The sequence below is a fragment of the Cololabis saira genome, chromosome 3, assembly GCF_033807715.1.
Source record: "Cololabis saira isolate AMF1-May2022 chromosome 3, fColSai1.1, whole genome shotgun sequence".
NCBI classification, from domain to species: domain Eukaryota; kingdom Metazoa; phylum Chordata; class Actinopteri; order Beloniformes; family Belonidae; genus Cololabis; species Cololabis saira.
Genome location: NC_084589.1, coordinates 16967017 through 16988756, shown reverse-complemented (window position 1 = coordinate 16988756; position 21740 = coordinate 16967017). Strand labels below are relative to the sequence as shown.

The 21740-nt window shown below is 40.7% G+C and overlaps 2 protein-coding genes across 2 annotated transcripts in view; both read right to left on the bottom strand.

The window, feature by feature from the left end:
* The window catches only part of LOC133426429 (eukaryotic translation initiation factor 3 subunit H), a 64202-nt gene extending 53888 nt beyond the window's left edge, over positions 1-10314 (bottom strand). The window contains exon 1 of the mRNA XM_061716380.1: positions 10168-10314. Coding sequence (XP_061572364.1) covers positions 10168-10269 — 102 coding nt within the window. The 5' untranslated portion in view covers positions 10270-10314. The remainder of the gene's footprint in view (positions 1-10167) is intronic.
* A 413-nt stretch (positions 10315-10727) lies between these two features.
* LOC133426413 (double-strand-break repair protein rad21 homolog A-like) lies at positions 10728-20218 on the bottom strand. Its single transcript, XM_061716379.1, has 14 exons — positions 20085-20218; positions 17716-17906; positions 16439-16568; positions 16227-16326; positions 15575-15681; positions 15217-15414; positions 14965-15090; positions 14748-14873; positions 13389-13612; positions 12780-12933; positions 12506-12651; positions 12160-12342; positions 11841-11921; positions 10728-11716 (listed from the first exon to the last, which is right to left on the bottom strand). Exons 2-14 carry the CDS (start codon positions 17857-17859, stop codon positions 11525-11527), a joined length of 1911 nt encoding a protein of 636 aa, XP_061572363.1. The 5' UTR covers positions 17860-17906; positions 20085-20218; the 3' UTR covers positions 10728-11524.
* Positions 20219-21740: the final 1522 nt, after the last annotated feature.

Below are 21740 nucleotides of genomic sequence, written 5' to 3'. Positions count from 1 at the left end.
CCCAGGACTATTACGGGGGAGTCTTTACTGGTCTGCCAGTGAGCACGTACATACTCATATACATGCAGGTTGTTCTGGGAAATGATTTATTTCCGCGAAGCGTTGTCACGCAACAAGTAAAGAGCGAGGAGCGTGGAAAGACAGACGATATGGGGTGGAGCGGAAAGAAAAAACAAATCTCATTCCCTGTTTGCCGTCCTGCTTGCCTTTTTCCTAACTAAGAGGAGAGGAAGGTCTGACGAATCGGTCTTTGGGGGGAGAAAGAGTGGAAAGCGGAGGAAAAAGAGCGATAACGTACGAGAGTGAGAGCCCTGTCGGGGCAGGTGCTGGTGCCGGGTGAGGAGGCTAATGCACCAATGAAAACGTGACAGAGGAAAAACAGATGTGCAGAGAAAATGCTGACAAAAGAGAGCAGGAGGGGGGTCTGCGGGGGTGAGGAGAGCACACAGGTGTGGCGACGACAACAAGGAAGACGGAGGGGAATATGGCAGGGGACGAAAGGGCTACAGTCACTGTTGCCTCTCCTCCTTCTGCCAACAAATGATACTTCTAGTCCTCGTGCCCATCTCAACAGCAGATACGCGACACTTTCAAACCATCTAACTCGCGCCAATCTGTAAATCACACTCTTAATCAGCAGCTTTCCAGGAAAGGAGGACGTGAGAAACGGTCCGTCGGCCAACATCATCTGCAGATTGATAGCTACATTTGAGATTTTAGAAAATGCTGCCTCTGTAGAAAATGCTTGAAGGAAACAAACTCTGCAGACATCAGAACTACAAGTAAAAGGAAAGCGAGCAATGTTAAGGGTTTGTCAGTGGATTTGTAGCAGCGGCTTCCTGGTGCTGGGTAAATGCCAGCGGGTATTGTAAGCAAATCCCAAAAAGCTCCAAGACTGCAAACTTGTATGGAAACACACGAAGTCCACCTCTTTCTACTATCGTCTTTTAATACTACTTTTCCCCTTTCTCACGCACACATACTTTTACTAACACAAATGTATTGATCTAGCCCACCAGCAGCTAGCCCCGTGAGCTCACCTCATGTGGAGAAGCCCCAGATTGATATGTGGACAGCGTATTATAAATCAACAAGCTTAAAATTGAATTGTGCAAGATCAATTGTGGTCCAAATCCCCCGTTGGCCGACTTTAATTCTTATCATAAATCTTCTCCCGCTCACACAAAAGGGGTTTATATTCCCGAGACAACGGGGCTCAAGTTATGAGAAAGTACAGCCGGGGAGACGGTCCTTTCATGAGTTTTCTTCTTCTTTTTGCCGCCGCTCAAGTGTGGATGAACTCCACACACACACGGCGTTGGCTGCAAGATACTCGACAGAGAAAACACTTCTGTGTCGCATGAGTCATCTGTTGGTTAAGCCATGGATGAAGACCATCGCAGATTTTCACTTCATCTGCCAGCTTTTGCCTGCTGGCTTGTTGGGTCCTTTCTCAAACATGTTTGGTCAAAGTCTACATGAAGCAGTCCTAGATAGGAGCTGATTAAGGGTTTAAAATGTTGTTTTTTTTTTTTGGGGGGGGGCTGACTTGGGTGTGCAATGTGTCTGTTTAGCCTTTGACAAAAATCTGACTAATACATTTTGACAAAGTGTGAATAAAATAAGGACACATTCCTCTGGTCTAAAAGCGTTTTCACTGCAGTTGGCAGCAGAAGGCTGATAAATGTTCCTGTGAGTGAATTCTTGTGTATCTACATGAAGCACAGCAATGCTGTTTGTTTGCAATGAAGAAATTAATGTTCAGATTTTGATATTTACTATTGAAATTATTAAGATATTTAAACATTACAAAATAAACAGGCTAAAAACAGCTTTTCTAAAATCCAAAAGCTTATTAATTTCAAAAAGAAAAATTGGAACCAATTCTTTTTTTTTTTTTTTTTTTCTGTGCTTGAGAGGATAAAATAAACAAAAACTTGCACAACGCTGCCACTTTGTTTGGGGCTGCCGTAAGGCAAATTCACACGAGAGTCTCAGTTCACTTGGGCAAATGAAAGCTGAAAATTGAGATGAGCTTTCACACGTGCCCAAACAAGGAAACTATGTCTGGTCCATTTAAAGCAGACTTAACAGCTCTGGCCTGAAAGTGATCAAAAAGTGATCAAAAAGTCTACAGATGTGATTCAGGTTTTCAGAAGACTGACCCTGTTACGGCCCCCTGGATGAGAAAGGTGGAGTGGAGGAGCCGTCTCCACCACTCAGAGCCGCTGCTATGAATGAAGCTGTAAACACATGCTTGAATAGAGAGCTGCTGTGCATGTGATGTTTTCACCAAAGCATGTCACATTTGAACATTTTTGGTGAAAATGCCACAAAAGCGCAGTACACCGGTGCCCTTTTCAACACATTTTAAAGCTGTGTTTACAGGAGTCAGTTTTATGAGGTGGAGTCACTCCATAAAACCCCCAGATCCGTAGAACCCTATAAATATCAACGGGTATTTCAATGATTCATTTTCAGACTCGGGCAGCTCAAAAGTATTGAATTACATCCAATTTCAAACACCCCATATACATCTACTTAATGCCAACAAATGTTTCTTTTTTTATGATAAAAATCTAAAGGAAAATAACTGCTGTTGACGAGAACCTGAACAAACAGAAGCTGTCACAGTGACTGATCAAAATGTACACAAGTATATTATTCTGTACCTCAAGCAAGCACAGATGGGACTGGGAACGTGCTTTTATTTTCTTCGCGGCATAGCAAGTCATCTCTTGCGTCCATTTCAGCTGATCTGTGTCACATTAATACGGGACATCTTCCTGACAAGCCCAGGTTGTTTAAAGTCTTGAGCCACGCACTAAAGTCTTTGGGGAAGATGGAATTGTTCTGCCACAGCATTTCTTTCATTCCTCTGAAAGCTTTTAAAATAGAAAATGACAGGTAGCATTTCATGAAATGTTAAGATCTCACAGAATGAGTTTATTCTGTGAGACTTTGTGTCGTTTTATTACACCCCAGAGCCTTCAAATGACACTGCCAAAAATATACTGCACAACCTGAGTGACTTTTCCTTAATTCCCAGCGCATGAACAAGACTACTGTTGTACGTACACCGTATATCAGAATAAATACATAAAAACAGGGGTTTTTTTTTTTTTTTTTTAAAGACATACAGGATTGCTTGATCCCGGTAAGCATTTGACGGAAACCCACTGCTGTGTTTCACTTTTCTTGAAACACAAACGACTAAAACTTGTTCAAAAGGAAGAAAACAATCCATATTTACTACACAGCAGAAGTGGTGCTTTCTCAGGGCAACCCTGCAGCTAAAAACCTGACAGAAGGGTCATGACGCAACACAGCAGCAACTGCTGCATATCAATGCACTCAGGTGAAAGGGCTTTCATAGCTCCACCTGAAATATACAGCGCTCTTTCAACAGTCTGAATGAAAAAGACGCTGCAAATTAAACAGGTTTTGATGTAGGTTTGTTTTGTTTTTTTTCCAAGAGCTGCGACTGACTGGCTGAAAAAAGGCAGTAAAAACAAAGTCTATGTAAAATATCAGGTCTAAATTTTACACACTTCAGGTGAAGTATCTAGCTATGAAATGAGAACCAGAGATACGGGGGCAACTTCAATGAGCAAGATAAAAAGAAAGGCAGCAGCTGGCACATCTAAGTCCATCTCCTACAATCACGCACTCTACAAAAATAAACTGCTCTGTGTCCAGTGTAGTTTAGGGCTTGAGGAGGGAAAATAAAAAATGAATAAATGCATGCCAATGAAGCGAGTTTGTCCTCTGCTGTTTATAAAAAGGTACTACAGAATGAAAAAACAGACGTGAACTGCTTCACTAACCCTAAAAATGATCCTTATGAGTGTCCAAATCCATTAAGATTAAATTAATAGTCTTGTGTTTGGACATTTCTGTGAGGAAGATATGACATTTTAAAGTTATAATCAACATAAATATCTTTTGAAGTAGACATTTCACCTGAAGTTCCTGTTTAGACATTGCATTAACTTCCATCCTGAGATGGGTGTTGATGAGATTTTATCAAAACAGATGCAGTTGTTGAATCAGCTTATCAATCCAAATCTTTACCGATTCTCTTATCCACTCCGATCCGAGTTCCAATGAGGAAACAGGTACGCAGGTTGTTGACCGCTTTGCTGTCTCTAATTCCAGAAACATCACTGGCAGCAGGTCAGTTAGTTACAGCAGCATCTCCACTTCAACGACACACAACCGTGAGTCTCCGGCTGAATCCTTTGCGTCTCCGATGCCTTAACTCTTATGCCTCGCTTTTGGTATGCTGCATGCAGCTTAAGCCCCTTCCAGCATTGATAAAATAATCAATACATTTAGAGGCGTATGATTCTGATGCTTCAGGACATTTGGAACCGGTTCTGAGGTGGAACCAGTTTTTCATTCTAACCTCACGTCTCACCATACATCCTGCTAAGACGTTTGTAGGATATTAGAAACACAAGGACAGTCCATATGGTTACTCCTAATGTATGTTTTAATTTCCAGAGAGATTGTTGTAGTCATGTCAATAAGAAGGAAAATACATCAAAGATTTTTTTTTTTTTAAAGTGCAGGTATCAGACGACCCATTCCAACTTCAATTCATCTGTTCTGTGGGCACATGGATCCTCCGTGAAGCCAGTAGGGGTGGATTAAAAATATCGATATACACGTGTAGGAACGATTATTGATACATAAATCCAAATATCGATTTTAAAAAAAGACTTTTTATCCCAATTTTTTTCCCCATTTTACCACCCAGTGCTCCTACCTAAGTCAGTCCTGAGCATTGCTCGCTCTACCAGCCCCGGGAGGCCCTACACTGAGCTCAGGTCTCCTCCTTACCTGAGGAGTGAACTGGCCGCTTCTTTTCACCAGTCAGGGTTGGGCTTCTCTGGCCGGACGTAGCGCGTGGAAGGATCACGTTATTCCGACCGAATCGTATCAAAAATTGTATTGACTTGGGACCTAATGTATCGGAATCGTATCGGGAGGTCAGTGATGACACCCAGCAATGTTTTTTTGTAAATAATAGAACAAATACAGTCAACACAGGTCTTATATCTACAGTAGATGCTTTTTCTTAATGTGAAAAAAAGCATCGTCATCATCCTCCTCCTCTGGGGGTCCCATTAACAACGTGTCAAAGCCACCACTTAAAAAAACTCATTCAAGCAAGTCCTTGCTTGTTTTCCTGTGTGTGCATACACTCAGCATTTCTTGCATCCATGCTTAGAGGCGTATTAAGCACTAGAAAGGCTTCCTGTGTGCATTGTTTAACAAATGTCTGGAGGATATTATAAGCAAAAGATTAAGTTCACTTCCGCAATATCAGGACATTCTCGTGTTGTTACTCGAAATTAAAGTTTCATGAAGTTTCAAATAATTCCTACATTTTCTCTGTATATTCAGAATGATGAACTGTTTCATTTGCACTGAACAGCTTTAACTTAAATTGATAATGCAATACAATCATTTACTAACTTTGTCAGCCTAAACTGGCATTTGTTTTTTCACACAGCAGCTTAGATCACCTCAATGTCAATGTCAGCTTTATTTATATACCACATATAAAAGCCTACGGCCAACCAGAGTGCTTTACGGTAAAAAGTCATCATCAATAAGAAACAAACAGTAAAATGAGACAGATAAAAGATCCAGACAGATAAAAGATCCAGTAGGGGTGGCTGCTCAGCCAAAAGCCAAGGTGAACAAGTGGGCCTTGAGACGCATTTTACAAATGGAGAGGCTATTGGCAGACTGCACAGAGAGGCAATGTGTTCCACCGCGTGGGAGCCAAAACTGGAAAAATCAACTCTGGTCTTCATGAGGGATCCAGGAACGTCCAGGACCATCTGGTCAGCTGACGTAAGGGCTCTGGGGGGTTGATGCACCTTAACAAGGTCAGATAAATAATCTGGGGCCAGTCCAAGACTTAAAAAAAAAAAAGGAATCCTACTACAAGCTAGCGTAGTGAAGAAAGCACCGGCGTTATGTGTTTGCGTTTCTTTGTCCCAGTTAGGAGACGAGCTGCCGCATTCTGAACACAAGACGGTTGAGTTCAGACTGGCCAATGCACAGGGAGCTACAGTAATCCAAGCGCGATCTGATAAAGACTGATAAAGGATAACTTTTCCAGATCAGCCCTTCTAAGATAACATTCGACTTTGGCTAGAAACCAAAGTTGAAAGAAGCTAGCCTTGACCACGGAGCTTCTCTAATTTAAACGCCCCATCGATATTAACACCAAGATTCCTTGCCTGCGATCGTATATAAAAGGTGCTAGTGGGCCATGGGAGCTGGTAAGAACCAGGAGCATGTCAGGGCAACTAAACTGGACAATCTGAGTTTTGTTTTCATTTAATCTTAAGAAACTTAAGTCCATCCATGTCTTAATATCTCCCATGCAATTAAACACAGCATGAGGCGTCAGTCTTCTTGCCCTTATTAAAATGACAAGTCTGATTTCCAGACAACTTTATGTTAATATGGTTTTAAGTCAAAATAAAACCGGATTGCAATGCCATGTATTAGGTATCTTTTGTCCACGTTTGGACTCCAAATAGTGTTCGCCTCATAAGGATGTCACTCACGAAGCATCCACCTAATCTGGTGTTAAATTTGAGAACAGAAGCCCTTTGTTATGTGCAACTTAGGCTAAATAACACACATCTAAAACTATACATGTTAAAACTTGTTTCTACTGAGCAATTAGAAATTACAGTATCCTAAAATGTCAAATATTTTCACTGATAACATACTTTATTAACTGTTAAAAGGAAAATGTCCAGTTCCACTTTCATATTAAGAGTGCACCTCCTCAGTGTTGCTTACATGTAAGGTCAAGGTAGCATTGAATTAAAAAAAAAAAAAAAAAAGGCTGATTAAATTATAAATGCTTCTTATCATCCCTCCAATTTTAGATTTCTGTTAAAAGTAAAATGGTGAATTATTATTCACCATCTTAAATTGTTACTGACAAAATAGTCGGGTCAACAGTGAATTTCAAAATAAAAGAACCCTAAATTGTTGAATATGAGCTCCTATGTATTCACTTTCACTTTAAATGGAAGCTCCTCATTTCTACAGACCATGGTCACATCAATTCCATCAGGCAGCATCTGAGATTTCATTTGAAATATCATGATGAATTTCAGAACGTTTGCCCCATAAAATGTCCAATATTTGACAGCCTTTCAAAGTTATAACTTGCTACCAAAAAAACAAATCTTGTTTTGACACACTACTCTCCCCTTTAGTGTAATTGTGAACAAGATGAGTGATATTTACACAAAATCCAATACAACCTAAAGAAGAAACTATATTTTCCCTTAAGTGTGAAAAACTCCTTATTTTCTACAGAGCTAACTCACTTTAGAAAGACTGTAAACCACATCACTGTAACGAAAAATTCAAAGAAAAAAAGGGCCCGTGAACTTTCATGTAACTTTTGTTTACTGAAAATTCATGCTGATATTATTGTTTCAGCAAATATTAACATATTAAGTTCCAGCAGACCCTGAAAAGGATTTAAGAATCATACAGGAAATTAATACATGAGTGGATAATGATCATATTTTTGAGTGTCATTAAGAAAATATCAATAGCAATGTAGTGATACATTTCAAAATTAAAAGTGGACTTTGTGAACAAAGTCTTTCCTTAAACATCATACATAATGTGGAATTTTTATCGAAAATATCTCAAATCTAACGTGGCACCACCAGATGGACTCATATTATGAATGACTTCGTGAAATTAAGTATTTTCAATCTAAATCAAAGCTTCTGGTACAATCAATGAGATTTAGTTTCATATTTGTCTGAAAGTCAAGGTAATGTGTAATATATAAATGCCACTAGTTGGCTGATATATTTAGGGAAGCCTGAAGCTGCAGTGAAGCTGGTCTGTGGAAACAGTGCGTTTGTAATGAAGCCGAGGAAGTGTATGTTTAAAGGTGACCTATTATGGCATTTAATGTATATTTTAAACAGGCCTTGAATGTCTTAAAAACAATCTAAAGCTTGTTTTTTCTACATAAATCATAAATCCAGCCTGTGGGCCCTGTCACTAGTTTTACCACTTCTAACCTCTTTTTCTGCGCCTCATTTTTAGGGAAGGGGGGGGTATGATAATGAGGCTCTGCGCTGATTGGCTCCCTGAATGACGTGTAGCAGGGGAGGAGAATAATGCCGCTTTTGCACTAGGACTTACTTGGCCCGACTCGGCTCGGCACGGCTTTACACGGTTCCACTGTGTGTTTTCGCACTGCCAGGGGAGAAGCGGGCAGGTTTGGGTGAAGCTGCTGTGACGTACTCGATTGCGCAACACCTTTGTTCACGTCAGCGCTGATCAGAAATCAGCTGGAGCCGGAGCGGCTGAGAGTAAAACAGCCCGTCTACATCGCTTTTTTAATTTTTTCTCGACAGCCACCAGGTTTATGAACATCTGCACCTCAGAGTTGGATCACCAAACAGACGTTTTGTGCTTTATAATAAAATCGCCGCGAGCCGCGGGTCGCCTCGCTCTGACTCCCGCTTCCTGATTCAAACGTCTGACGGCCCCGCCCCCCGACCAATCAGTGGCGAGGAGGGTGGTGACCTCAGAAATAGTCCCTTCTCAGCCCGCTAAGAACCTGGCTGAAATGGTTACAGAAAAAAGTACCGACTTGGAGCGGCTCTACACGTCTCAGCCCTAGTGCGAAAGCGCAAAACGGGGCCATAGCGGGTAGAACCGGGGAGAAGTGAGACTAATGCAAAAGCGCCTTAAACCCTCGCTCCGCCAGAGCAGCCCGAGCCTGTAAATTATCACAACACTGAATTTTCACAAATGGAAACTTTATTGTTAAACAAATAAAATATGAGTTGTATATAAATAACATTTATGCACTATTTAAGCCGGATCTACCCGGCGGATGCTGAACGCTGGCCCGGAGCCACGCCGGGCGCCCGGGAGCAGCGCGCATCACCGCGGCTTTAACCGGGAAATCTGACCGGTTCCGACCGGCCGGGACCGCAGGAACCGGCCTGGACTGGTAGCAGGGACTCCCGCGGACCGTCCAGCGGAATTTCAGCCGGATCTGCCCGGCGGATGCTGCGCGACGGGCGCCGCAACCCCACGGCGGCCGCACAGATCGGCTCCGGGGCGCATCCGCGGCGCATCGTCCGTTACCGGGATCAAACCGACAGATTTGCCTGAAAATCTCGGAGGGTGAAGCTGGTCAGACCTGGGACAGACCCACAAGGACCCAGCTCCCAAACCACCCGGGAACCTGGATGATTTAACCCGGATCCGACTGGCTGAAGGAAGGACCGCTCCAGCAGCGGAGAGAGCTGGTTGTGGGCGTGGTTTCAGCAGCGGAGGCTGAACCTCTGGAAATCTGCTCCCGTCGTGACGTCACGACGGGAGCAGATTTTAATCGGCTCAAAAAAAGGTCACGTGACACTGGGGGACTCTGTCCGGCGGGGGTCAGAGAGCTTGCAGAAATTCATGGTATTTTGTCTCCCCTGTGCTGGCAGGGTGAGGGGAGACCACTTTATATATGTTAAAACAAGAAAAAACGTGTTTTTCATAATAGGTCCCCTTTAAATGGCGCTTTTGTTAGGAAACAATAGTTTGTACAGTTTGCATAATTATTACTGGAAACAAGTTTCTTTTAACTTTTCGTTTTGACACACACTTCCCGTTTCCCGACACTGTAGAAATGTGTCTTTTAGTTGTAATTATGTAAAATGTTCTTTTAGATAGATATCTAATAGAGTGAATCCGCCTCACAACAAACGAGGGATGTATTGATTGAGTTTACTCGAGTGAAAGCTTACTTGTACTTTGTTTCCTAACCAGGGGGTATTTTATTTTTATTTATTAGTATTTTTTATCTAAAAACATACTTAGCTGGAGGTAATTACCAGATAATGAAAATATGTTTACCCCATTATCTATCTACTATTCAGCTGTGACGCTATTTTTAAAAAAATAACATTTTCAGTGATGTGTTTAGTTAAATCACCCGATACAAATAACTTTTATCGCACAGAAACAGATTAAACGGAAAAGATAGCATCTGTATCTCCCGGCCATGATGATGCTCGCAGGTTAGCATCCACATCCGAGACGTTTGTCTCTAAAACTTGCTTTAGAGTCCAACCGAACCGCAGCAGAACTCACCAGTCCTTCAATCTGGATCTGTTTAACGGGAGAGTCGAGTGTTCCGCCCGTAGAGGCCATCACAGCGGTTGCAGCGGTACCGGTTTCTTTCCGAGCAGCCATTGATGAGCAGATCCACGCCGAGACGAGAGGGAAGAGATATTGTGAAGGACGCTTCCGGTGGAGAGCAACCCCGTCCCGGTCCGTACGGAAACATAACCCCGCCCTGCAGTTCCGTCTGTTTAATCAACGGGAGCTGAACTTCCCTCGTAAAAGCGCGAATATACTTCAAATCCATGCTTCGGGGTTTAATGTTACAAACCCATGATTAGATGAAAAAAAAAAAAACTTTTAAGTCGGGTGAAATGAGAAGGTCCGTTTTGGAACCACGCAGTCACCTCTGATTAAAAAAACAAAACCTAACAATCAAATAACTTTCTCAAACAATCCAAGTTTTTAAATTCCAATAATTACATTGGGTGCCCTATGAAGGGTCATCCCCCCCGCACCCAACATCTAACTTTATGAAGACCATAAACTCAAATCAGCACATTTGATTAATAAAATTTTACTTAACCAAGTATTTAAAACACTTTATTTCAAATCTTTACAGATGTATCACAACTAGAGGTTACCCAAAGACTAAAAGGTGGGATAGTGAACTTAACTGTAACAAGTACATTACCTAGTTACATAATGCAAAACAGCAAATAAGCATCAAATAAAAAGGTACAAAAAAAAAGAAAATGTACATAAACCTTAGTTGATAAACTGCCTGAATTATACATCTGAAACCTATTTAATGCCAGGGTAAAATTGAAGAATTTATTGACAGATTAACCTTTTTGTTTGATCGAAGGACAAGTGCAGCAGGGGTAAGATGGAAGTTACACTTATGAGTAATTGAACAGTACCTTTCCAGAACATATGCAGTAAATACTACGTGATCATACGGATTTATCTTAAAAAAGATTTAAAATTTCAGTTGAAATAGGGGCACAGATTTAAAAAGAGAAAGTATATGAAGAAATCAGCAGACAAAAGAACTTAAACTTTAAAAAAAAAAAAAAAAAGAAAGAGGTTTACCAACTAGGGGCTTTAAAAGGGTGCTTTATAAATATACTTGTCAAACATTCTTACTTAATCCATATAATCCAAGAATACTGCATGATTCCCTCTGTAGTACAGTAAAATCCTTTTATTTTTAAGTTTCCAAACCTTTTCCTACTACTCCCTCCCCCTCCCCAGAGGAAGCAAAAAAGAAAACATCGGGCCGACAGGAAAACACAAAATAATAATTAAAAAAAAAGTAGAGTTGAGTAAATTAGAAATAAAAAAAGTATGTCTGTTGCAAGCAGAGTGTCTATTGTTCCAATGTCTAAATGAGGTGGAATCTTGGTCCAGCGGTGGCAATGATGTCGCTGTAGGGTTCAGACTGAGTGACCTCGATGGCTTGCTGCTTCTTCAGGACCAGGAAACTGTAAAACTTGGCCGCTGCCTGCTTTCTGTTGTTGTTCCGGCACAAGTCAAGCAGCCTGACTGAATCTGCACCGGTCTTTGCCATGACGCGCTAGAGAGGTAAATGGTGACATACAGAATCAGTTAAGTACTCCCGTCTCACGGGGGGTGTTCAAAAACAACCAATAGAACATGTTGAAATCAAAGTGTATTGAAGAGAGTAATGCCTCTTTTACCTGTAGACCGTGCAGCATCTGTTGGGTTCTCTTGTTCCATCTCTTCTCCTCTTGGTCCTGGTCTCCGGTCTGACCCTCCTCCTGAGAATCAGACACACAGTGATCAAAATCAACTACTCAAGATACACATGTACAATCATGGACTACAGAGATACTCAGTTAAACATTGCATTCTTGTTTCATTGTGGGTCGCTTATTTTAGATTTATTCAAAGAAAAAAAAAAGCCAAGCGTCTTTTAACTGACTGAATATGCATTGACCAAAATATGCAGACCAAAAACAAAACACTCCTGTTCAAAAGGTAACCGTTGAACCATACCTCGTCTTCATCACTGTCGTCTTTCTTGTCCTTTCCTTTGCTTCCAAGGAGGTCGAGCTCTGGGACGAGCTGGGTGAGGTTGATGCTGCCGTCTTCGGGGGGCAGGTCCACCGTCATGTCTAACCTCAGGTCTGAGCGGTCAGCCACTTGCTGTGGCTGCTGCTGCTGCTCTAAGGGAGCCATCTGGAAGAGGAAAATCACCCCAACAAGAACATGGTCAGGACTCTGGGCAAACTGTTGATTTACATTTTTTTTTCCTTCCCTGTAATCAATGCTAAGCATTTAGCAAAGTCAGCTACTTCAGAAAATTAAACGCACACATCCAACTTGACTAGAGGGTACTCACGGGAAGGGCGCTGTCTTTGTCGACGTTCTTGCGTTTAACACCACGGGGGGTGGATGGAGGAGGCATGACGGTCTCATCTAGAGTCGTCCTGCTGCCCTCCATGGCAGACACAGCCAGCATACTGGGCTCCTCCATGATAGTCTGGTCTGCAGGAGAGGAAATTATCAAAAGAATGTAAGAAGCGAGTCTTCATAATAAGGTCTCATCTCTCCTTCATTCAATGAAAAGTGGCTGATAGAACATGATTCCCTCAGTGAACTCCAGGACGACCTACCAATGACATCTCTGTGCTGAGACATGACCTCCTCTCTAGGCACCTCGGGGTTCTCCAGTTCTTTGAGGAACTCATCCAGACTGTCTGCTTCTCCACCCTTTATCCTCTTCCTCAGCTCGTCTGGCACCAGGGGCGTTAGGCAGCGTGTGAACATCTGATAGAGATTTAAGAGTTAAACTTGGAAATAGGCTTGGTTATTGGATTAAACGGAATAAAGTATAATAACTTTTAAACTTTTTGGGAGCCCCATCTCAACCCAAAAGAAAACCAATAAATTATGCATAAACACGATTTCCATTCTGTATTCAGGAGCTGTAACGCGGATGTGAAAATACAAGGAAAAGAGACAGACAAAACCAATCACATCTCGTTTTCAGAGTATTCTCAATTCAAGTCACTGAGCCTGAACAGAATGCCAATGAAAAATGTGTTATAGATCTACTTCCTTTCCTTTTATTCAACACTGAGCCTGGCCTACTTGGACATTGCATTCCTTGTTACAATAATAGTGAATGTCAGCAAACAGATGAGACCACGTTAGTATGTTTTCACACAGTCGTGAATATGTAACATACAAACGCTGGGCTATTTCTAACAAATGGTGATTACCTTGAGGAGTCTGGCATTCCAGAGGGGTTGGGCGGGCAGGGAGAAAAGCTTTTCCACTCCTCCAGTCTCCTTCCACATCATGAGCTTCTTTGTGGGGGGAGCGAGGTCCAGGGTGGTCACAATATCTGAGTAGTCGGATAGCTGGGCCCTAATGGTCTTACTGTCCAGCTCTTTCACGCTGTCGACAATCAGCTTCCTTTTACGCTTTGCCTTGGTCTCTTTCACTGAAAACGACAAGTGTATAAATGAAATCACTCTTGCGTCACCCAAATTTCCTCACCTTTTCAACAATGATTTTGCTATTCATAGACTGCAAACATTTTTTTTTAAACAAAAGTGGTTCCTTTACTGTCATCAACTCAATAAAACACTTGCATACATTGTGAGTGTTTTATTAGCTCAAATGCCATTTTCTCTTCTGGTCCATGCTTTATATGCATGGAGGGAATGCTAAGCTTCTTAAAAATCTATGTGATTTTCAATTCAGTCTGATTCATACAAAGAACACCAGGGCTTTTGCTGCATTGTTAATGTGCTGCTCATGTTGCAAATTCCATTTGAAAAAAAAAAAAACTGCTTCACCAACACCCAAAGGGCTCTCCGTGCCCGTCGTCAAAGCAGTTTCTCAAGAGTGTGACCTAGTTTCAACTAGGCTGCAATAACTGATTAAATTTTATAACGAGACTAATCAAAAATAGTCACAAGTTTGGTAAACAATGTCACCAAAACATGAGGCAGCAAGTTCAGGAAGGCCACACTGTGTGAGTTATTTGAGGAGCAGAGAAGAGTTACACCGCACATCCTGTCAAGTACGTGATAGAAATCAGTTGAAAATGTGAAACGCTATTCAAGTCTTACAGCAACACAATGTAACTACACGAGGAACAGAATGTTGGAGTCAGTTATCATACATTAGAAGCTTCAATCACCAACACTTAACCCATCTACAACATTCACAATTAAGCCTGTCTGATAAATGTTAAAAGCTACACCCACTTAATGAACAATTAACCAAAATCAATAACTAATTCATTCAAAACAGCCATTGGCCCAAGAAGTATTTGAGGGTCCTCAGGACAACCGGAGAGTTTTGAAATGGAAAGAGGTCTTTCTAGAAACCCCTTAGCAGAACGTTTACAGACTTACAAATTTCAGCAATCTCTCCATGTAAAATCAAAACAATCCAAGGTAAACTGCAGATCAATTTAAGCATTCAGTTTGCAAAATGTGCAAATCAAGAATTGTTCTCACTGGGTTTTCAATTTTTGCTTTTTAAAAAAAACGGTTTTAAAATAGCAAATGGTGAAGCTTTTGAGGCTGCAAAGACTTAACCATGTCGGTAAAGGTTGTGAGACTTACCCGTGATGTCAATGGGCTCCAGGGCAAAAGCTTCTTCTTCGTTGTGAACTAAAGTAGTTTGCTCTGTCTGGTCGGCCATTGCTGGCAGTGGCTCTGCTGGGCCGGAATCTGGACTGTCTGGACCCGCTTAGAACGGAAATAAAACCACATTCATGTTTAGTGTGAAAATTATTGATAAGCTGTGCGTTCCAAAGAATGGTTCTAAGACGCCACTTACGCGAGTGGAGGTTGTCAAAGTCATCCTCATCATCTCCGTGATCTGGAGGCATCATTACACTCTCTGTAATGGCTGGAGGATCATCAAAGATGCCACCTCCATCTTCAGAGCTCAACAGCTTGTCAACTAGGAGGGGGAAAAGTTTTCACGATTTACCATAAATACGCAACAGAATAATAAAAAAAATGTTTTTATAATATATGTGTAAAAATGTTAACAATAAAATAAAATAAAGCACAATATAATGCTCACCAAGCATTCCACCATCAGTATTGCCCATGGACCCATCCCCAAAATCATCATACTCCATGTGGTTGGATTTATCAGGGAGGGTAGCTGGACCGGGTTCTGCCTCAAGCAGGAGGTTTGATGCCGTGGCACCCTGCATGATGTCCTCCTCAAAAGTGCTGGCATCCCGCATCATCTCCCGGTCGTCCATACCAAAGTCAGCTGAGAAGTACAGCAGTGTTATTAACAGGTTATTCATAATATTTACTTCTTTTTTTTTTAATTATTTTTTTTAAGTAAAAAACTAGAAAATCCCACAAAAACTCAACAACTCTGAAATATAAAACATTCACATTCAGTACACACATTGGTTGTGGCTTACCAAAGTCATTGTCTTGCAGGAGGTTGAGGTTGCCAACGTCTTCCCTCATGGTTATCTCTTCCACTCTGCTCTGGTTCAAGGTGAACTGCTGAGCCACATCAATGTCACTGTTGGGAGCCACATCAGGGTGGGAACAAAATCAAAAGCTTAACCACCAAAATTGACAGAAATAAGCTGTTCCCATTATTTGTAACATGTAGATGTACAATTTACAAAGAAAAGCTATAATACTGTATGTTACGAATGAAATGAGCTGATATTGTAAAATGGACGAGCGCATAAAAATGTAGAAGCCCAAATGTTTTATACATTCACAAGTATAAACACACAAATGACTGCATTCATTGTGTGTTTAAAAATGTAACTTTAAATTACAGAATAACTCTGAATTATGTAAGAAACACTGCTGACGGCAGGCATTTCTGCTGGACTCTAAAACATCAAGTTATAAAAATACACAAAGTTTCATCCAAAATGTGATGTAGCTGTGTGCTATAGATGTAACAGCTGGAGCTTGAATGAGAAATGCAGAACCACACAAGAACAAATGATGGCAACGAGAGCCTTCTCCTCAGGAGATTGTTTTAACGTGGTAAACCTATTCAGTGGACACTAAATAATCACACAGAAGCTGTCAATCTTGTAAACTCACTCCAGATCCGGGAGAGGCTGGTCAAAGTCATGGAACTCTTCAGGTAAGGTGATGGCGTTGTATGCAGCCTCTCTGTTTTCCTCCGGTAGATCCACCACACCTGAACACAAACAGAAACGTTACAGTGAGTGCACACTTATACTTCATTATTCTATGTACTATAAAAAGTAACTAGACCGGGTCACTAAGATTGAAGCAAATGTTCTCCTTACCTGGTCTGAAAGCCATTTTGATCTTGATGAAGGCTTCATTACAGTCAGCAAGCAGGTACTTGGCCTTCCTGTGGTAGATTCTCACCACTCCGAGGAGCAGGTGGCCTGATGTACGCAATGCCATCTTTACCTAAACAAAAGCAATAAAAACGTCAAAAATAATGTGTAAAGGAAACGATTCTTTTTAAAACTCTGAATTGTAATATCAAATCACATGTTAACTGTAAAGCAATAAAAAAGGTACTTATTACACCAACTGTCAACAATCTAAAGTTGTACAGGAGCAACACAACCCCAACGTGACCAGAGGTCAGCACAACATCTAATACGCCTCATCCACGATAGGTGAGGCAAAAAACAAGGCTGTGATTTTATGGGCCCAGTCGCCTGAATGCTGCCCGTTTTAAATCCTCATTTGAAACCAATTTAAGTTTAATGCTAATACAAACTGCATCTAGAGTTGAAAAGTGCCTATGAGCGGTTCTGGCACTGAAGATGACATATGAAACCCTACTATTGTCTACAACAAAGTTTATGAACACAACCCAGATCCATTTACAGCATGTACAAAAACAAAGGGGAGGACACTGAAATACACATCAAACATGCCGTCATAATCTGGTATAGGGGTCAGGTTATTGTTTTTACTACCTGTTTGTGCTTATGTGTGAGCTAATGTGTTAGTGTGCTATAGTTCTTCATTTATGTTGTTTGTCATTATTCAGAGTTATGTCATGGTTTTACTGATTGTTTTTACTCTGTGCTCTAGTGTTTTAACGTGTTCTCTTTCAATGTTTTTTATATATACCATCAACCTGCCAGGGACTGCAGATGTAAATTAGCCTGTATGGCCAAATCTGGCTCATTTACATGATGGACTCAAGTGCTCATGTTAATTAATGTGCATTGTCCCTTTTAAATAAATAAATAAATAAATACACTGAGAAATATTTATTTCTTTGAAGTCTGCATAACCATTTTTGTATTTGTATTGCTTTTAAATGTTTTTTTTTTGTGAATTTACCCATTAAAGATACTAGATAAATAATCTCAATATACTTGACGTTTAAAAAAAACAACATTCAACCAGTGTTGGAAAAGACTTGTATGCAATCTTAATGAGTTATCTCTGTGGTTGTCTCTGGTTTAAAAACACATCACCAGTTCTGAGAAGGTCCACCATTGAACCAGACTCAAACTGTCTCTAGTAGCGTCATCAAACAGAAACACTGTAGTAGGAACACCAGAATGTGAAGACTATACATTCGTCTTGGTACCTTAGGCGAGATGATGCTCTCCACGCTGCTCTCCAAGTTGCATTCAAACACATGGGCCTTGGTCAGCTTTTTGTCCCAATGGGCCGCCAGCCAGATCTTGGCTAGCGGCCCACGTTTGCTGAGGACAAAGTGGGCGTAGAACATGGCCCCGTTTCCCCGGCTTCACACACTCCAACTGTAGTATGGTTGACCTGAAAAACATAAGACATTCACATATGACAAACCAATAGGGTTGTAACAATATATCGTGCCACAAAATTTCGCGATACAAAAAAGTCACAATACGTGTCGTGGAGGTGACAAAGTGTATCGCGATATTGGATTATTAATATTAATCTATTGTGTTGACTAGTAAAGAGCATCCGACCACGCGTGCCGACCGCGCCTCGACCCGCGGACCAAAATCTTACTCCGCTCAGAAGAAACTAGTCCCGTTTTGAGCTCTGAACTTTTACTTATGTAAGGCTGGTGTAGAGTTAAGCCTTACCTTATAAAATTAACCTTTTTCGGGTCGTGAGTAGGATAAACACGGGACAACTTCTTCCGAGTTAGAGTGTACATTAATGTCCGCTCAACAGTGTAGGATTTTAGAACATCAACACAGCACTTACTGCTGTATCGCTCCGCCCAATCTAAAACAGACTAATCACTACAGATAAACTGACTAGTGTAATTATAGTCCCTGATTTACATCAGAATATAAAGAATATATTTATAAAATAATGAACCCTGAATTACCAAAATAACCTTCTTAACAAAAATAAATCTCCTCTTACACTTATAAGGTGAGCATGAATCAATCTTTTTTATGATGTAAAATTGTATGTAATTATTTACTTTTATTTATTTATTTAATTTTAGTTGTTAAATTTCTGGAAAAGAAAAAAGTCAAGTCATACATGAGAGAAACTATTCAGTTTGTGGCAAAATATTTTTACTTGTATAAAACTGAATATCCGTAATGCAAACCTGACATTTACTTTTAGTTCAGTTTGTGGAAAATGGTTGGCTTGGCTTTCTCTTTAAAACTTAAACAGTTATAAAGCATTACAAACTGGAACAATAGGGCAAACGCACAGCATTGTTTTGTATTTTGTGTCTTTCAAATAAAATACAATTTTTTCCAGACATATGTTCATCATTCAAGGTTGTTAAAAAAATACTGCTATATCGTATCGTATCGTTATTGTGACCTCAATATCGTTATTGTGACCTCAATATCGCGTATCGTACCGTATCGTGAGATTAGTGTATCGTTACACCCCTACAAACTAATGCACAAAGTCAAAAGAAGAAAGAAAAACGGCCACTTTGCAGGACACAAAGTTGCAGTACATCAGGTTCTCTTTACTAATGTTGAGACAGGGAAGAGATAGATCAGGGGTCAATCAAAGACAACACTGTAAATGTCTGTAGTCAGATATTTTGAATTTTAGTGGTCTAACACTAATTCAAACACTCAAACTACCCCACAAGCATTTATCATTTAAGAAAAATTACATAATTACTGAAGAACAACACAAAACCATTCCGCAAGCAAGTCTTTTTTTTTTTCTCCAAAGCTCAGATTTCCACGTGTTATTATTAGGTCATAAAGATTCGATAGTAATTTTTTTTATATATATATAAAAAGATAATTTAAGACTGGCTATTATTCATACAATTAAGTATGTGATCTGTAGTATAAAAACTTTAAACATTTAACAATAAGGGCTTTTCAGAGGTTTGTATGCTGTACATCAACCTTAAAACACGCTTGAGCATTTCTCTCATTTCCTGATTATAAAAAATAAGCGGAAAGAAATCATTAATGTAGGACGCAACATGTGGGGAATGTATGAATGTTCAAATCAAGAGCGGTTTCATTCAAGTTCCGCCTCAATCCGGGAGGCAAAGATCACAAATGTACATGCCTGTCCTGGAAAACACAGATTTCCATTCATTTACCCATAAAAACATCAGTATTTTATGTATGGATGTGAGGTGATCGGTGCTCATTAACCGGGATCAGGTTGAAGCGCCAAAGCTGCAGCTCCAGTAAATAGTCGGCGCCATCAAGTGGGACGAACCAACTTAGCCGCCAGCTAACTACAAAAGCAGCAGCACACTGTAAAGGTAGATGTGAAGCTACGGAGTTCATTTAATTCACACTTCTCCCCCGAGACACTCAGAAAAACAGTATTTCCACGCACCGGAGTAAAGAAGAGTTTAATACCGCTCCCGGCCGCCGAGTCGCCCCCCACCCTCCGGGAGCTAACGCCTCCTGGTACAGTTAAGGCCGCGGTGGATAAACCCGCCCGTGCATGCCGATTTCTCCTCGTAAAATCCGCAGAAGTGTGCACAAATATTTCGCTTGCAAACACACTCACCCAGAGCAACGCCGCTACGGTGAAATCCCAGTAATTATGTGACTTCTCCCAGCGAGTTGTTCCCTGTTGTACTCATGAAAACAGCCAAGATGGCGCCAGCCGCCGCGCTCCCGCTCAGGCTGGCCTTTTAAAACCTGCAGGATGTTTACAGCAGGCGGGAGGAGCCGGGCTGCAGGCCGCCCCGCGGCCGAGGGGGGGCGCTGTGGCGCCGAGCCGCGGCAGCACAGCATGAATGGATGGAACAGAATAAAACCACGGCCCATGAGCTGTCAAGTTTTGGATTTAAAAATAATATTCCAGGGGCCAGAGCCCAAAATGTAACTTGTCAGTACCACTCAAGGTGACAAAACGTACTTACTTACTACTAGTAATATATAGTAATATATAGTAATAGGTAGAAGGCACACGACGAGGTCACGGGCAGAGACACATACACACTCACAGATGATGATGATTAAGATTGTTGTTACTGTTTTATTTTGTTTTATTCCTTAAATTGATGTATGAGATAATTATTTCTGTTTCATTTTATTTATTTATTATTGGGTAGTATTTTTTTTTCTTGTTGCTTCTGTTTTTTTTTTTTTTTGTTTTGTAATTTTACTTAATTGTTTTTCGTTATCACTATAATTTGTATTTAACTTTTTCATTACTCTATGTGAACTTACGGGTGGACCCCAGGAAGATTAGTAGCTGCTGTGCAGCTGCTAATGGGGATCCAATCAAATAAACTTAGGATTTTTGAAAATTTGATTTTTGATTTAAAAACAACAAAGAATTTCATCCTTTAAAACGTGTTATCTTAATTTACATGTGTCAAAAAAGGAGTAGGAAGAAGTGTAAACTTATTTAGTCCTACCCCCATTCACTGATCATTTAACCTGTATTTATAAATATTCACACACTGTACTCAAACTGCTAAATAACATTATTATTATTATTATTATTATTATTATTATTATTATTATTATTATTATATACTGTAATTATACTCACACACATACTTGTACATGCATACATACATACTTACATATAGTTGAATATTTCTATATATTTGTAGTATGCCCATATGAATATTTATATAAATATACTTATTTACACTATACTGTATCTGCTCTATATCTATGTATATATCTACTTACACACATAATCACACCAAAATATCCTTTTAAAATCTGCACGGCGGCGGGAGGAGTCGGGGCTGCAGGCCGCCTGGCGGCCGAGGGGGGGCGCTGTGGCGCCGAGCCGCGGCAGCACAGCATGTATGTATGGAACAGAATAAAACCACGGCCCATACCCAGAGCTGGCAAGCTTTGGATTTAACCCTTGTGTTGTCTTTGGGTCAAAATGACCAAATTCTTCTATCCTTCTTTCCTCCTGCCATGCTCTCTCCTTCCTTCTTCCTTTCCTCTTTTCCTCCTTTTTTACCCTCCTTTACTCCTTTTTCTTCCTACCTCCCTTTCGTCATTCGTTCCTGTATTACCTTCTTTGCTTTTCCTTTCTCCTTTCCTTATTTTCTCCATTCCTTCCTTCTTTTCTCCCTTCTTTCTTTCCTTTTTTCTCCATTCCTTCCTCCCTCCCTTCTTTCCTTTTCTCCCTTCTTTCCTTCCTTTCTCCCTTCCTTCCATCTTTTCTCCCTTCCTTACTCCCTTTCCT

Excerpts from the sequence above, each read along its gene's own strand:
- LOC133426413 (XM_061716379.1), bottom strand. The coding sequence starts at position 17,859 with ATGTTCTACGCCCACTTTGTCCTCAGCAAACGTGGGCCGCTAGCCAAG. Across the intron at positions 15,091-15,216 it reads TACTGATGGTGGAATGCTTG|TTGACAAGCTGTTGAGCTCT; the intron begins GTGAGCATTATA and ends TCCCCCTCCTAG. Across the intron at positions 14,874-14,964 it reads CTTTGACAACCTCCACTCGC|CGGGTCCAGACAGTCCAGAT; the intron begins GTAAGTGGCGTC and ends TTCCGTTCTAAG.